Source organism: Chiloscyllium plagiosum, unplaced genomic scaffold (genome assembly GCF_037043375.1).
Source record: "Chiloscyllium plagiosum isolate Xiang-an unplaced genomic scaffold, Cpla_swu_hap1 HiC_scaffold_26, whole genome shotgun sequence".
NCBI lineage: Eukaryota > Metazoa > Chordata > Chondrichthyes > Orectolobiformes > Hemiscylliidae > Chiloscyllium > Chiloscyllium plagiosum.
The window spans coordinates 22,757,676-22,773,828 of NW_028270164.1; the positions used below are offsets into that span (position 1 = coordinate 22,757,676).

Genomic DNA, 16,153 nt, shown 5'->3' on the forward strand with positions numbered 1-16,153 from the left:
AACCTACCAAGGCTGCATGTCCTTGGACATGATGGAGCAATTTAGCATGGCTATCTACCCAACCAACATACCTTTAGACTTTGGGAGGAAATAGTGCATCTGGCAGAAACCCATGCAGACATTGGCAGAATATGCAAACTCCACACACAGTCATCCGAAGCTGGAATCAAACTCGGGTCTCTGGTGCTATGAAGCAGTGGTGCTAACCACTGAGTCAATGTGCTACCCAATTTCATTCCCTTTCTCTTAGTAATTCCACGTGCTGATTGTTAGTGCTCTGAAATTAACCCTGTTCATATTGCGTATATTAATTTGAACAGATGAAGCAATTTGATGCCGACAATTGTTTCCAAGTACTTTTTTTTCATTTTAGTAGTTGCTGACCCAGCCCACACTATCAGGGAAGATCCATACTGGCTAGCAGTGGAAAAGATCATCATGTTCTGTGTTTTCATGCATAACACACTGCTTGCCATCTCTAATATAAATAGGGTATAGGAACCAAGCAGATATTTGGCTGGTCATCAATTAATAATGTGCTGGCATTGCAGAAAAATATCTATTAAGCATTTTAATAAAACAATGGTGTGAAATACCTATGTTGCAGTGCTGAATACAATTTTTTTCTCATAGTGACTTTATTAAATATTACTATATACTGGGATAGTTAAAAAAAGGTTCTATGCGAGACCAGAAACTTAAATTGTTTCAACCATTTTTATTATTTTTGATTAGAAGTAGAAATTATAGATATCAGAGAAATGTTAACATTTTGGACATCTTACCACAGTGAACTGTAATGTTAGTAATTTTAACGCAGCAATCATAGAAAAAACTGCAAGCTGAGGCAAAACATATGAACATGATTTTACACACTATTTTTCCTTAAACAATGTTTTGCCATTTTTAATCAAAACATGCAAGTTATGCTTTAAAAAAAGGCACCAACAGAAAAGTGAAATATTTTCCACAGGGTATTTCATCTGTTAAAATTACAAAATCTGGTCTAAAAGTCAAATTTTAGAGGCACATATTGATATATTACTGAAAAGTTCAAAGTATGTGGTGTTAGTAGCAAGGTGTAAAAGTACTAACACTTTACTGTATTCCAGTTTTCAGTTTTGAGGGATACTAAAAATCCTGTACAACAAGTCAGTTATGTTAGGATTTTAGTTCCCCTTCAGATCTGCTCAGGAAAATAAATTCACAATTTTATAATATAGTTAATTGATGCAGGTACTAACCATCTGTTTTATTTATTCCTCCTAGATCAGATTGAATATAACTAATGCCATTGGTTACATGATCACATTGTGTAGTATTAACATAGTAAAGAAAAATATATTGTGATCATTAAGTTACCTTATATACTTAATCTATAACATTCTAAATTGATGGTTAGAATCTAACTTTTCAGTATACTATAACACATATTTATGGCTCCACGATGAACAGTTATATGTAGAAAGTATTCAGTTCCAATCTACTTATTGTCACAAGATCTGGTACTATAGGTCAGCTCTCAGAATGAGATGAGTTTTTGGAAAAACATTTTACTCAAAAAACAAATTTAACAGGTCTCTCTAAATCCTTCTTTGTGTTAGTGACACTGGAAAGTTTGTGTCACAACTTCCAGAAGCATGGGTCACCCACTGTTGGAGGCAGCTTTAATGTACTGTAAACCAATGAAATTAGTTAATGAGTCCATCAACTTGGGGACCCAGAAAAATGGCACAAACATCCTCTGACATTAATGCATAAACATTTTGGCAGAATGCAATGAAGTAACTGAGGTGAACCCTTCACAAGTTTCCTAAAGCTGCCAGCACTTTGGATAAATGAAGATTTAAGTTGAAAGTTTATGGTGTAAGTGAGACTGTAAACACAGCAGGCAGATTCCCTGCAATTGTCAATGTTACAGAACGGCAGATATGTTCAAATAATATTTGCAGTGAAGTTGTTGAAAAGGTATAGTTAATGTAAGATTGTTGGGGACAAAGTTATTTGAAATCTAGTTAACGCACTGTGCACAATAAGATGTCACGTAATAATATGTAGAATGTATCTAGTTGACTATTGTGAATTCCTCATAAGCCATTTCATTTCCAGTTGTCAGCCAGCCAGTATTCCATTCACTTTCATCTCTTGCATCTTTTTCTTCATGACATTTGAAACCTTTTTACAGAATCGAGTCACTTGAATGAGGGTGCAGCCAATGGTTTTATGTGTTCGCAGAATTTCTTGGATCTTAATGTAATTCTCTTACAACCATGAATAACGGTCTCATTACTCAAACATTTCAAAAAACAGTACTTAAAACCTTTGAATCATTATAGCAGGGAGGAGGCCATTCAGCCTATCCTATCCATATAATTAAGGGAATTGCATTTCTCTACTGTTTATGTTTCCACACAATCCGTGAATTTGCTATTTGGTGATATGACTTCCAAGAGACAATTTCGACACTTTGCTGCAGGAATGGTGACAACGACGGAAATGCTGTACTTGAGGGGCGAGGGGGTGAAGGTGAAACTATAACATTACACTTTAAGCCATAAAATGCTTTTTTAATGCTTATATTGATTGTAAGAAGTAACGTTTTTCTTTACAATGTCTATTTGGCAATTTCATTACACTCATCCTCATTACCGCGGATACGGGAACGGACTCCTCACAGATAACAAAACGTGGCTACCACTCCAATGCAACTTTCGTATGTACAGATACTACGAAGGACTGTGAGATCAGATCGGAAGAGTTAAGGAGGAAAAATAAATTCATGAGGTTTGGGGCCGCCCTTTCAAAATGTGTGGATCTGTGGGAAGCATATCGTTGGATAACCACGATGAAATGTTGTTGATTTGACTTCCAAGTACAACAGGGAAGCAGTTATTTGACCGAATGAATTGAACGGATATCTGATTAACTTATGTTTGTATCTGAATGCACCTAATGTGATTTGACAAGCCATTATTCCAACTGGAAATGCTGTATGTTCATAAATTTCAGGTGTCTAGGTGATGGGGAAACAGAATATTTCACGAACTTACATCTAGTGACTGTATTGAATCAGTGCTCAATGTAGAAATTCATCCTGCACATTACCTTAATTAATTATATCCTGCCTTTTATTACCCACCAGCAACCATTAATTGCATGTTATCTTTGGCTCAAGTTGATCTTAAACTGCAAGATTCACCAACTATCACTGAAAAGTCAATTCGCACGTCACTTTTACGGACAGCAAATTGTAAACCAGGTCACAGAATACAAGGACAGTCTTGGCATTTTTTTGTGAGTTCAACTGTTAATTTAATTTTATAATTAGAAGACTTATCTTCAGTTCTGTAAGCCAAATGTATAGTACCTGGCATGGGGTCATAATTTAGAGAATCGGACAGTGACACCTTCATTTCTTTCCATCGTGCATTAGAGTTCTGTGTCTGCTTCGTCTGTTTTTTTTCTCTGGTGACCATTTCCTGTTGGCTCTCCTGCCGCAGCTTTCTGGCTCTCCCCGTTCTCCTGTGCCTCTCCATTCAGTTTTGGCTTCTCATGCGCATCTGATTGGTCCTCTGGAGCAACAGAAAACATTGTGCTATCATGATCCTGTGCATCGGGCTCCTCATCCTTAAAAGAGAAAGGAGAAGCTGAATTTTTTGCCAGCGCGCAAAGCTGCCAAGCCCAGGATGTACATTCACCCTGGCTCAAAATTGCTGACACTGAGCCAATTGGACTTTAGTGACCTGTAACCTTATAAAGGGAATTTAATGTGTTTGCTTGGACTGCTATACTTTGAAGGACTCTTGCCTTTTGCCAAGACAAGAATGTTGGAGGAAATGTTGCCTTTCGCTCTCTAACCAATCATGCAACTTCATTTTAGACCTTAATGGCTAATGACCTCTTAAAAATAAATATCTGGCATTTTTCTAAAAGTAGACTTTTGGTCCCCAATTTACTTTACACAAATTTACCGGCATCAATGTCAAAACTGTACATTCCAGTTAATGAACCCTTACAGCGAACGTTAATTGGTTGTTGTTGACTGTGATCTACAAATTCAGTGGAAGCCGCCAGAGGGCTCTCACTCCCTGTTCAGGCGACCGACCCTTAGTCTTGAAGTAGTGTAGCAACAAGACTGGTGCGCACAATTTAATGTTGAAAGAAATCCTATCTACACTGGGATTGCTAGAATAGAGACAGGATGTGAATAGGGCAAACTAACCAAAGATTCTCTCTACTTCATTAGTTTGACAGTTTAAAGACTAAGGCTGAAAAATGTGTTGCTGGAAAAGCGCAGCAGGTCAGGCAGCATCTGAGGAGCAGGAGAATCGACGTTTCGGGCAGAAGGGCTTATGCCCGAAACGTCGATTCTCCTGCTCCCTGGATACTGCCTGACCTGCTGCGCTTTTCCAGCAACACATTTTTCCCCTCTGATCTCCAGCATCTGCAGTCCTCACTTTCTCATAGTTTAAAGACTAATCCGAGTCTCTCACATTCTTAATAAAAACCGAAAGAACTGCGGACGCTGGAAATCAGAAACAAAATCAGTTCTGAGGAAGGGTCCCTGCACCCGAAAGGTAGCTTTGATTTCTCTCCACAGATGGCGCCAGACCTACTGAGCTTTTCCATCAGTTTCTGGTTTTCTTTCACCCACTTTTTCGTTTGGTTTCCTAATGGATTTCAGACTAACAGTTAATAACAATCGAGGAGTCTTAATGGAGTTTGGTCAGAAAAAAAAGTTACTTAACAAAAGATGATGATTTTGGTTTGGCTAATCTAGTCGAGAGTGTAATGCTGGAAAAGCACAGCAAGTCAGGCAGCATCCCATGAGCTGGACAAGTGACATTTTGACATTCCTGATGAAGCGCTTATGCCTGAAACGTTGATTCTCCTGCGATGCATCTGCAGTCTTCACTTTCTCCTAGGTTACTAACCCACATTAGTTTCAAATAGTGCTGTAACACTATCAGCAATGGCGTTCTTAGTAACGATGTTGTTTAGCAAAGTGAATCAATGGATTTAGCAGTCTCATTTGACTTTCGGACATCCAGGAATGATAGTGACCAATGCAGTGCCCTGCTTAGGACATAAATAGGAATTGCTAGACAAGGCAGCATCTGTGGAGAGAAATCGGAGTTAATGTTTCAGATTTGGTAGCCCTTTCTCAGAACTGATGGTAGCTAGGAAAAAGGATGCTTTTTTATTCTGAAGATAGGATGGGGGAGGGGGGAGGAGTAAATGATAGTTGGAGATCGAGCCCAAAAAGAGAAGAAAACAGTTTGACAGACAAAGGAGTAGATCATTATCAGTGTAAGATAATGGGTTTAGATCAGAGTGATGCTGGAAAAGCACAGCAGATCAGGCAGCATCCGAGGAGCAGGAAAATCAACATTTCGGGCAAAAGCCCTTCATCAGGAATAGAGGCAGGAAGCCTCCAGGGTGGAGAGATAAAACTTTTGCCTCGTGTAAGATAATGAACAGCTCCTAATAGGGACAATTAGTGGCTAACAATGGGCTGTGTGTAATAGCAGACCATGTGATAACAAGGCCTGGTGTGTGGGGGTTAGGGTAGGGACATGAGAGAAGGTGCCTCAAGCCCTAAAAGTGTTGAACTTGACATTGAGTGTAGAAGCCTGTAGAGTTGCCAAGCAGAAGATGAGGTGTTTTCTTCCTGCTTGCGCTGAGCTTTGCTGGAGCACTACAGCAAGCCTGAGACAAAGATGTTGGGCAAGGAACAAGGTAGTGTGTTGAAGTGGCAGCTCAGAGTCTTTATTGTGGACTGAACATAGGTGTTTGTGAAATGGTCAGCCAGTCTTTGTTTTGTTTCTCGAATGTAGAGGAGGCCACATTGTGAGCAGTGAATGCAGTTAGACTAGATTGAGTGAAGTGCAGGTAAAGTGCTGCTTCATCTGGAAGGTTTGTTTGGGCCCTTAGACACCTATTCCCCTCCCCTCCCTTGCCAACCTTCTGCAAGGACCGTTCCCTCTGTGACACCTTGGCCCACTTTTCCTTCACTTCCATTCACCCCCACAGTCCCATGCCACCTTCCCTGGCAACTGCAGAAGGGTAATACCTGCCTGTTTACTTCCTCCTTCCTCAGTATCCAGGAAACTATTGGAAGCAATTCTGACAGAATAAATCTGCATTTGGAGAGGTGGAGATTTATCAAGGACAATCAGCATGATTTTGGCGAAAAAGGTTGACCAACTTGATTGAATTTTTCGTAGAGGTGACTAGGTGTGTAGATGAAGACATTTCTCTGAAAATTTCCTGTATACCAATCCTGCTATCTCTCCATAACAGTTTGGGGGTCTATAATACACTTAAAGAAATGTGATTTTTTTTATTTTATGGTGTACCCTTACAACCTCACTCTTGAAGAACCTTCTAAGATGTCATCCTTCTTATTGCAGTAATTGACTCCTTGATCAATATTGCAACATCATTTCCTCTTTTACACCCTAACCCTGTCTTGCCTGAAGAATCTATACCCTGGAACATGAACTTCCAGTCCTGATGCTTCCTCAACCATATTTCTGTGAAGCAATGATTGCGTAATGCCATGAGTTATTCAACGTCCTCAACCTGTTTGCCATACTCACTGGACTCCTTGCATTAAAATGAATGCATCTGAAATTTGCCACACTCCCTTGTATTCTCTTACTGTATTGGCTCTGCTTCCCAGATTGGCTTGGTTTTTTTTCTGTACCTGTCTTAGTATCACCTGCTTTTGTACTGCCACTCCATTTCCCATTCCCCTGGCAAACTAGTTTAAACCCACACCAACAGCAATAGCAAACCCTCCCCACAAAATGTTCAGCTGTAACATCAGACGTGTACAAGTCTCACCTTTCCCAAATACAGACTGGGTCATCCAGGAAACTAAAGCCTTCCCTCCTATGCTCCCCTCTTCAACCACACATTCATACACTCTATCTGCCTATTCTTATACTCATAAGCATGTGATTGTAATACAGAGCCTCAAGTCTCTTTTTACCCATATCATTGGCATCAATGTGAACCATGACCTCTGACTTAACCTTCCTCCAACAGAATGCCCTGCAGCTGTTCAGAAATGTCTTGACTCTGGCCTCAGGCAGGCAACACACCAACCTGGAGTCACATCTGCTGCCTCAGAAACACCTTTATTTTCCAAAACGTGTACCTTCCAATCATACTTTATATTTACCAAGCAAAGCAATCTATGATTTACTTTTGTAGACTAAAATTGCATCTGCAATTAGTAAGACACAAATAAAACAAATATTTCCTTCTCTGCCTGTCTATAAAATCTCCATTTTGTGGCTCACATAATGTGCAATAAATAATTCAAGTCTCAAATTGTTTCGAGCTAAATTTGTTGATTCATTGAAGGGAGTGCCTGATGCCATAATTAGTAGATATCTGGTCGATCGTTTTTTAAAGGGAAAATTTGCTTCTGTACCAATTTCTCGTCTCACATTTTAACAAGTTTGCAGCTAGCTGGCGCTTAACAATTGATTTTGTTTAACAGCTCTGTTCGTATTGATAGGTTTACATGCAACTAACACAAGCCCTAAAAAACCATAATATAAAACAAAGCTTTGAGTGAGGCTGACACTCAGCACATGAATCTCCCCTGGGTACACTGACAAGTTAGGAAATTATGAACTTTTCACAAATTGTCTGCCCACACATGCCACACACACTTTTCTGTGCACATATATACTCTTATCAAAAGCAAGACACCCTGACATCAATAGATATGTTCTCTTATAATGATTCCAATTTTATTTTTACAGAATGTCAGTAAAGGTCTGTAGTTTAGACAATTACCAGTCTCTTGCTCTGTGGGCTCCAAGTCTGTTTGTTCATCCGATAGTATGCAGTTAGAATTATTGCAGCAAGAAGCAATCCACAGACAAGTAATGAGATCAACACCTTCGGGGAGCCAGTTTTCGAATGTTCCTTAACAGGCTGGAAAGAAAGAAATATCATTTGTGTGTGATACAACTTGCATGAATTTTCTACAAAGAGTAGCAATGAGCTATCAAAAATTTTCAATTACTAAGTACTAATGGTGGCATTAAGAGACTTTATACATCTATGTTGCAGTAAGTGCCTTGGATATTTAATGCCATAAATGTATCCAAGCACTGTCAAATTTATAACTGTTATTAAAGAAAGACCAAAGGGCTGAATTTGACCAGCCTTCTGGAGACAGGCTGGGAGGTGAGGCAGTTGGTAAAATGACATTGGGAATACGGATGGTAACCTGGTATGATCCTGTTGTCAAAGAATATTTCCAAAGGCAGGAACGGTAGCATCTCAGCCACATGCCGACCAGAGATAAGATTCATATAATCTAAGTAACTGTCCTTTTGATGTCTACTTAATGATTTCACTGGACATTGCAATGATTCACCCATGGGGCGATATGCTTGCCAGCTGGAATGGAAAATCCACAGTGTCCATACCCTCTGAAGGGGAAGGGTGGGTGAGGGTGTGGGGAATTTCCTTTCAGGAGTGGTGTCATGACAACAGCAATCACTATCATGGCTTTGATGATGCCTTTGGAATGTTCAACCTCTAATCACGAGAAGCCACCTGTGTAGTCCTCAGAAGCCTCAGGTTTTGTCCTGCCATCGAGACACACGGTTGGGCAGTAAAGTTTCAATTCGTCAGTGGAGCAAGTGGAAATGGGTGGATACATTGCTACAACAGCAACATTATATATTTAAGTAGTGCCTTTAGCAAGGTGCTTCTCGACAGCTATATGCAACAAAGTTGGACTCCAAGCCACATTAAAGCAGAAGCCTATGCATTGCTCTAAATGACAGGTTTTAAGGAGCAACTTATAAGTAAGGTTGAGATATTTTGGGAGGAAATTCCAGAGCTTTGAGCCAAGACAGCTCAAAACATGGCCGCCAGTAGTGCAGCAATACAAACTGGAGCTTTTCAAGATGGGAGAATTAAGTGAAGAAAGGTATCTTGAAGGTATTTGTGGGGCTAGAGGAAATTACAGAGAAAGGAAGAGTTGAGGCCATGGATGTGTTTGAAAACAAAGTAAAGGAATTTAAAATTGGCTCCAGCTTAGGCAACATTTCACTGTGGTTTAGCAAGCGCAATGATGGGTGAATGGGACTTGTGAAAGGAAGGACGTGGGCAGCAGAATATTTGGTCAGTTCAAGTCAGAGTAGAATGCAGGATGTTGGCAAGAAATGCTTTGAAATAATCAACTCTACAGGTGAGGTAAGGATGGATTATTCAATACCTTAAAAGATGCAGACAGAATGCTGATGATGGAATAGATGGAAAAAGCATACTGAGAAAGCATTTTTGGTTGTTTTTAGACACTTAATTTTACCCAAAGTGAAGTGGTCTGTTAAATTCAAAACTACATTTGACACAACAAAATCTATGTTTCAGACTCTAACTGTTGAATTTGAACAAACTTAAATAACCAATAGATTACCCCACAGACTTCGGTGGTTCAAAAGCTAGTTCAGCACCATCTGCTCATGCCAGTTAGGGATGGGCAACAACGCTCACATCCACTACAAGAAAAAAAAAACCTTTCACAGTTTTAGGGAGTGTTGCTGAACAAAGAGACCTTGGAGTGCAGGTTCATGGCTCCTTGAAAGTAGAGTCGCAGGTAGATAGGATAGTGAAGAAGGCATTTGGTATGCTTTCCTTTATTAGTCAGAGTATTGAGTACAGGAGTTGGGAGGTCATGTTGCGGCTGTACAGGAAATTAGTTAGGCCACTGTTGGACTATTGCGCGCAATTCTGGTCTCCTTCCTATCAGAAAGATGTGAAACTTGAAAGGGTTCAGAAAAGATTTACAACGATGTGCCAGGGTTGGAGGATTTGAGTTGTAAGGAGAGGCTGAACAGGCTGGGGTTGTTTTCCCTGGAGCGTCGGAGGCTGAAAGGTGACCTTATAGAGGTTTATAAAATTATGAGGGGCATGGATAGGATAAATAGACAAAGTCTTTTTCCTTGGGCGGGGGAATCCAGAATTAGATGGCATAGGTTTTCGGTGAGATGGGAAAGATATAAAAGAGAACTAAGGGACAACTTTTTCACACAGAGGGTGGTATGTGTATGGAATGAGCTGCCAAAGGAAGTGGTGGAGGCTGGTACAATTGCAATGTTTAAAAGGCATCTGGATGGGTATCTGAATAGGAAGGGTTTGGAGGGATATGGGCCAGGTGCTGGCAGGTGGGACTAGATTGGGTTGGGATATCTGGTCGACATGGACGGGTTGGACCGAAGGGTCTGTTTCCATGCTGTACATCTCTATGACTCAATGACTCTCGTGCCATGTTCCCCTACATTCAAATAGTGGCAGTACTTTTGAACTGTAGTCAACATATAAACATAGGAAAACACTGAAGATAATTTGTGAACAACATGTTTTGACAAGCTGCAGTGAGATCCATAATCAGAAAGCTATTGTTTGCTGATAGATAAATATTAAATATTACTCTAGGAAACCTTGCTTTTCTTTCAACAGTTACAAGTTATTTTTATGCCATTCTAAGAGAGTAAACAGGATGTCAATGTCACATTTCATTTCAAACTGAACATATCTGACAGTGCATTACTTCCTTGGTACAGCACTGATGTGTCAACCTGGATTATATGCTCAACTTTGACAGAATGGGGTTTGAAACTACAATTTTTTGACTTGGTGGTGAAAGTGTTAGGATTGAGCCAAGGCTGATACCTAATACAACAAATATTGCATGTCTAATGGCAGAAGACTAACAACATAAATGAGTGGCTCCTCAGGAACAGGATTAGGAAAAGCAACAGTCATAAATACTTCAGAAAAACCCTGAGGTGCTTATGAAAATGTCTGTGGTAAATGCACATTCTTGCCAAGTATTTTCAATGAACACACAAGGGAGAGATTAGATCCATATAGTCCCAGCAGTTAGACAAGAATAAAAAATGGTTTCCTTTGCAAATTTACATTAATAGAAGGTTTATTTAAAGTACTACTCACAACCGCTGCTTTAGAATTAGGATTAGAATTAGCTTCATTGTCACATGTATTCACATGACTACAGTGAAACGTTTACAAGTTGCCACATTTGGCTCAATCTTAGGTACAAACATACCTAGGTACAGATTCTTAAGTACAAATTCTAAGGAAAAGTTAGAAAGATAAAGCAATAAAAAGTCCAGCATTAAAGACCTGCAAATATCACTTTGTTTAGTCAGCAATTGAAGAATTTTGCTTTTTGCTGCATTGATTATTTTAAGATTATTGGGCATTCAAGGAATTTTAATCAGTTTCTTTTGTCTGTTCAGTTTAAATCCACTCTACAAAGACAGGATGAACATATTTAATTTTAGCTCTATGCTACCCATCAGGGCATAACCTTTTTAGAGTACAAGATAAGGGACAGAACAGTGAAGAATTTTCGATAGTCATCTATTATTTGCTATCCATTCAGGAGAAGCTACACAAAGTCTGACAGGTCTCAAGAGAACCAAACACTTCGAATGAAACATCTCCTGGATATGAGAAACAGGTGAAAAAATCTGTCACTGGATCTTTTAAAACTGTATAATGTGGTTGGGGAGTGGGTTGGGAAACTTAATGTTAAGAAGTGTTCCTGCAAAAAAAAAGGAGAAACCAATTTTAAAAACTACAAGATAAACTAAAGCAATTTTCTATGAAATTGGCCTTGGATGGTAACATAGAATGAATTGCAGTAAATTTATATTTAAAAAAAACATTTTTAATGAATCTGTTCAGAGATGTTATGACACACCACTGGAGCAGGCATGACTTGAAACAGGCCTCCTGGCTCAGAGATAGAGACATAACCACTGCCTCACAGCAGCTTAAGAAATGAAGTTTCTGTTGGAAGTCAGCAAAATCATCCAGCATGGGGATTGAGCTCATGATTGTGGTACTACTAGTATTATGCTCTAACAGTCTAAACTCAATGCCCAGAGCACAGCTATGTAAATTGTTTTATACAATGGCTGAATATGGCAACAGCATAGTACAGGGAGCAACTTAACTCCTTGTTGAGGCAAAGTATTTCAACTTTGGTCTCTTATTCAAAAAGTTTTTTGTTGAGTTTAAATCATAACAATGGGAAGAGGTATTGTGGTCCAGTTGGTAGCATCCCTGCCTCTCAGTCAGAAGGGTTAAATCCCAGCCCAGAATTTGATGACCAAGTACCAAGAAGGTATGCTGTTAATGTGGCAAAACAGGTAGATGATCAACTTTTGAATATCCCCAACACACACCAATGGAAGCTTTTATTGCACTTCTCCCCAAACCTGATTTGCTGCAAACAAACCTTCAGGACAAAGGCTTTTTTCAGAATAAAATATGGAATAAATTATTTCAGTAATGTCATCACTGCATCCACTACCAACTATGATATCTCTTTTGTCAATAAGTCACTGGAAAAAGTTTTGAGTAATTACAGTTTTTATAGCCAGGTAAAAGTTAGTCAGGAATCATGCAGAGAATGCGACTGCCAAGGGAAAATTTTTGGCACCGAGAATTAATGCAAATCCGAAATTTATTTCAGTTTTGGACTAAAAATGTTGAAATGTCTATGGGAAAACTGCAAGGAATAATAGCAAACCTTACCTCAAACCACTAATGGAAAATGAATTATTTCAGGGAAAATAATGAGAAGCCCAGCAAACAGGATATGATCTGAATATTTTAACCCACATAAATATTTTTACACAGTGGAAACTCTTGTCATTTAGAGTATTTCCTTTACAGATACCCAGTACTTGAAGCATGACAAACTTTGGACATGTGTGCCAAGAGGTTTTACATCGAGGTCAGGATTAATTATCTTTGTATGAGGCTGCAGAACAACAGTCAATTCACAATAGTTGCACTTCAGCTTACTTAAATATTCCTTCAATTTGAATTAATACTCGGATTGCTTTCCCTTAACAAGAATAAATAAAAGTGATCTTTTGTACTTTGGAATAAAGACAACTGTACTTACATTCTTTGCTGTATTCATACAAAAATGTTGAGAACACAAAATATATTCATCAGAAATCATCTAAATATATCACGTCAAATGCAGTCAAACGTTACTCTTCAAATATCTGTATTCCACTAAAATATATAATTGCCATTTGAACTGAAGAATATTATAAATGAAAACTTGTAAGTATGTCCATCTATTTGCAACACACTGATGAGATTGAAGAACACTGAGAAATTCAAAGTTATAAAGACCAAGAACTGGAGGAATACAAGAGGGATTTTATGGATCATACAAAAATGGGAAATATAGCATTGCTTTACATTAAGCATGGACTGCTGACTTAGATTAGATTACTTACAGTGTGGAAACAGGCCCTTCGGCCCAACAAGTCCACACCGACCCACCAAAGCGCACCCACCTAGACCCATTCCCCTACATTTACCCCTGCACCTAACACTACGGGCAATTTAGCTTGGTCAATTCACCTAACCTGCACACCTTGGACTGTGGGAGGAAACCGGAGCACCTGGAGGAAACCCACGCAGACACGGGGAGAATGTGCAAACTCCACACAGTCAGTCGCCTGAGGCGGGAATTGAACCCGGGTCTCTGGCGCTGTGAGGCAGCAGTGCTAACCATTGTGCCACCATGCTGCCCTAGATGGGATGTAAAATCTTGATTTGTTGGCGAATTGCGATTAGAGATAAAGGCAGCAGGGCATTTGCGCTGTATTGGGCCTCATATAGGCCTGTCACAGGTTTGTGCCTCGAATACATTTTCAGGCATTGAATACTTAATTGTGATAAGCCATTTTGTTTAATGAAGTTCTACCTTCAATATAAAGTCAGAGGTGCTTGAGAATCTCTTTGCATGTGGTTCATGTTTGCTTAAAGGTGAATTGCACAAATCAGCTTAGTGCTATTGGGTCTGAGGTCAGCAGTTTCCCTTGTTGAGCTCTCCAGTCCAAGACCAGGGAGCATTCTGGAAGTTTGCCTGGAAACGTGGGCTGGCAAGTATGAATTAGTGGTGGATGGGTGGAGCTTGACCGAGGCATGGAAGAGTAAATGAGAGATCCAAGTGAAGACAGAGAGTGGGGTCCATTCTCAAGAATTAATGGCAATAGAGTTGGGAAGAAACATTTTAGCAGTGATGCAAATCAAGAAACATTTTATATCCCACCTGTACCTGCTGCATTGTTAGCTGATGACAGATTTCACTAACAAAATGCATGGCCCACCATGTGCACACTTTCATTTTTAATTGCAATTAGAGTTATAGAGATGTACAGAATGGAAACAGGACCCTTCAGTCCAACTTGTTCATGCTGACCAGATATCCTAAATTAATTTGGTCCCATTTGCCAGCATTTGTCCCATATCCCTCTCAACTCTTCCTACTCATGTACCCATCCAGATGCCTTTTAAATGTTGTAATTGCCCTAGCCTCCACCACTTCCTCTGGCAGCTCATTCCATAAATGCACCACCCTCTGTGTGAAAAAGTTGCCTCTTAGGTCTCTTTTAAATTGTTCCCCTCTCACTTTAAATCTGTGCCCTCTAGTTTTGGACTTCCACACCTTGAGAAAAAGACCTTGACTATCTACTCTATCCATGCCCCTCAATATTTAATAAACCTCTATAAAGTCATCCCTCAGCGTCCAATGCTCCAGAGAAAATAGCCCCAGGCTATTTAGCCTCTACCTATAGCTCAAACTCTGGCAACGTTCATGTAAAGCTTTTCTGAACTCTTTCAAGTTTCACAACATCTTTCCCATAGCAAGGAGACCAGAATTGCATGCAGTATTCCAAAAGTGGCCATCCAATGCCCTGAACAGCCACAACATGACTTCCCAACTCCTGTACTCAATACCACTGACCAATAAAGGCAAGCACACCAAATGCCTTCCTTACTGCCTTATCTACCTGCAACTCCATTTTCAAGAAACTATGAACCTGCACTTCAAGGTTCCTTTGTTTGTGCATGGGGAATGGAAAAAAGGCGAAAAAGCAAGAGAATGGAAATGTGGGAATGACATGACGGTGATAAAATTCTTCCCATAATAATATTTGATGTTCAAAAGGTTAAAATCAAAATACAGATTTAATTTCACAGATAAAAATTTGATATTGAATGTAAAACAAGCATATTTCCCCTGGTGAAGTTCACAGTGAACTCAAAAACTGGAACAAGATACATTATTAGGGCCACTGATTTGTAGTGATTGCAATAACACATAATTTGACTTCTTTAGTTTTCTCTAACAATGTCAAATATGCTTTCAAGCTGCAGTTACATGGTCGTGTGTGCATTTATACACAAATTATAAATCAATGACCAATACCAATTGCTATTAGCTAAAGTTTATTTTACCTTTTCTGAAAGCGAAAGAATACAAAGGACAGTGTTTCAAACTTGCAGATATAAACCTTTTGTTGTAATTCAGGGGATTCAGGTAGGCATTAGGATTAGTAGCATCAAGAGGGTGATTCTAGGGTTTAGGAGTGATATGGGCATTGGTATGGAAGAGCTGGAAATGGGATTGTGGCCTTGTGATGGATGTGATTCTGCTTGGCAGAATAGGGAAGGGGATAAGAGGATTTGATTAGGAGTGGAGAGAGGTATTAGGGAATGATGAGATTTGTAAATTGATGCGTTAAGTCTTCTGAAGAGAAGTGAGGCCTATGAAAGTGGCGGATGGGCCAAACAGAAATAATATAATGAAAAATATCATGATAAAAGTGCTCCGAATATAAACATATACATATGCATATACAAAGAGGACTTCTAATGACATTTACACATTGAATATGCTTCTTTAATGCTAGGCATCTTAATACTTAAGTAAAATGATGCAGGAAGAATTTGCATTTTGTGGAAACAAATAAAAACAAGCTGCCGGTGAAACTTAGCAGGTCTGATGAATCTGTGGAGAAAGAAAGACTGAGTTAACATGTTAAATTAGATATGATAGTTCTTTGGAACTTTGGACTCGAAAGATTCACTCTGTTTCTCTCTCCATAGATGCTGCCAGACCTACTGAATATTTATAGAACTTTCTGCTTACATCTTGATATTTTCAAGTTGATTGTGGAACACAATGCATGATTAGTGATTGAACCCTCAGGAAATCAGTATTATTTGGTCATAGATTAGATTAGATTAGATTACTTACAGTATGGAAAAA

The 16,153-nt window shown here is 39.3% G+C and overlaps 1 protein-coding gene across 1 annotated transcript in view; it reads right to left on the reverse strand.

Moving 5' to 3' along the window:
• Positions 1–698: 698 nt before the first annotated feature.
• Positions 699–16,153, reverse strand: part of cd34 (CD34 molecule) — a 43,866-nt gene continuing 28,411 nt past the window's right edge. Inside the window, exons 4-5 of the mRNA XM_043716707.2 lie at positions 7,816–7,956; positions 699–3,627 (exon numbers count right to left, since the gene is read on the reverse strand). Of these exons, the coding sequence (XP_043572642.2) occupies positions 3,430–3,627; positions 7,816–7,956 (339 nt within the window). The 3' untranslated portion in view covers positions 699–3,429. The remainder of the gene's footprint in view (positions 3,628–7,815; positions 7,957–16,153) is intronic.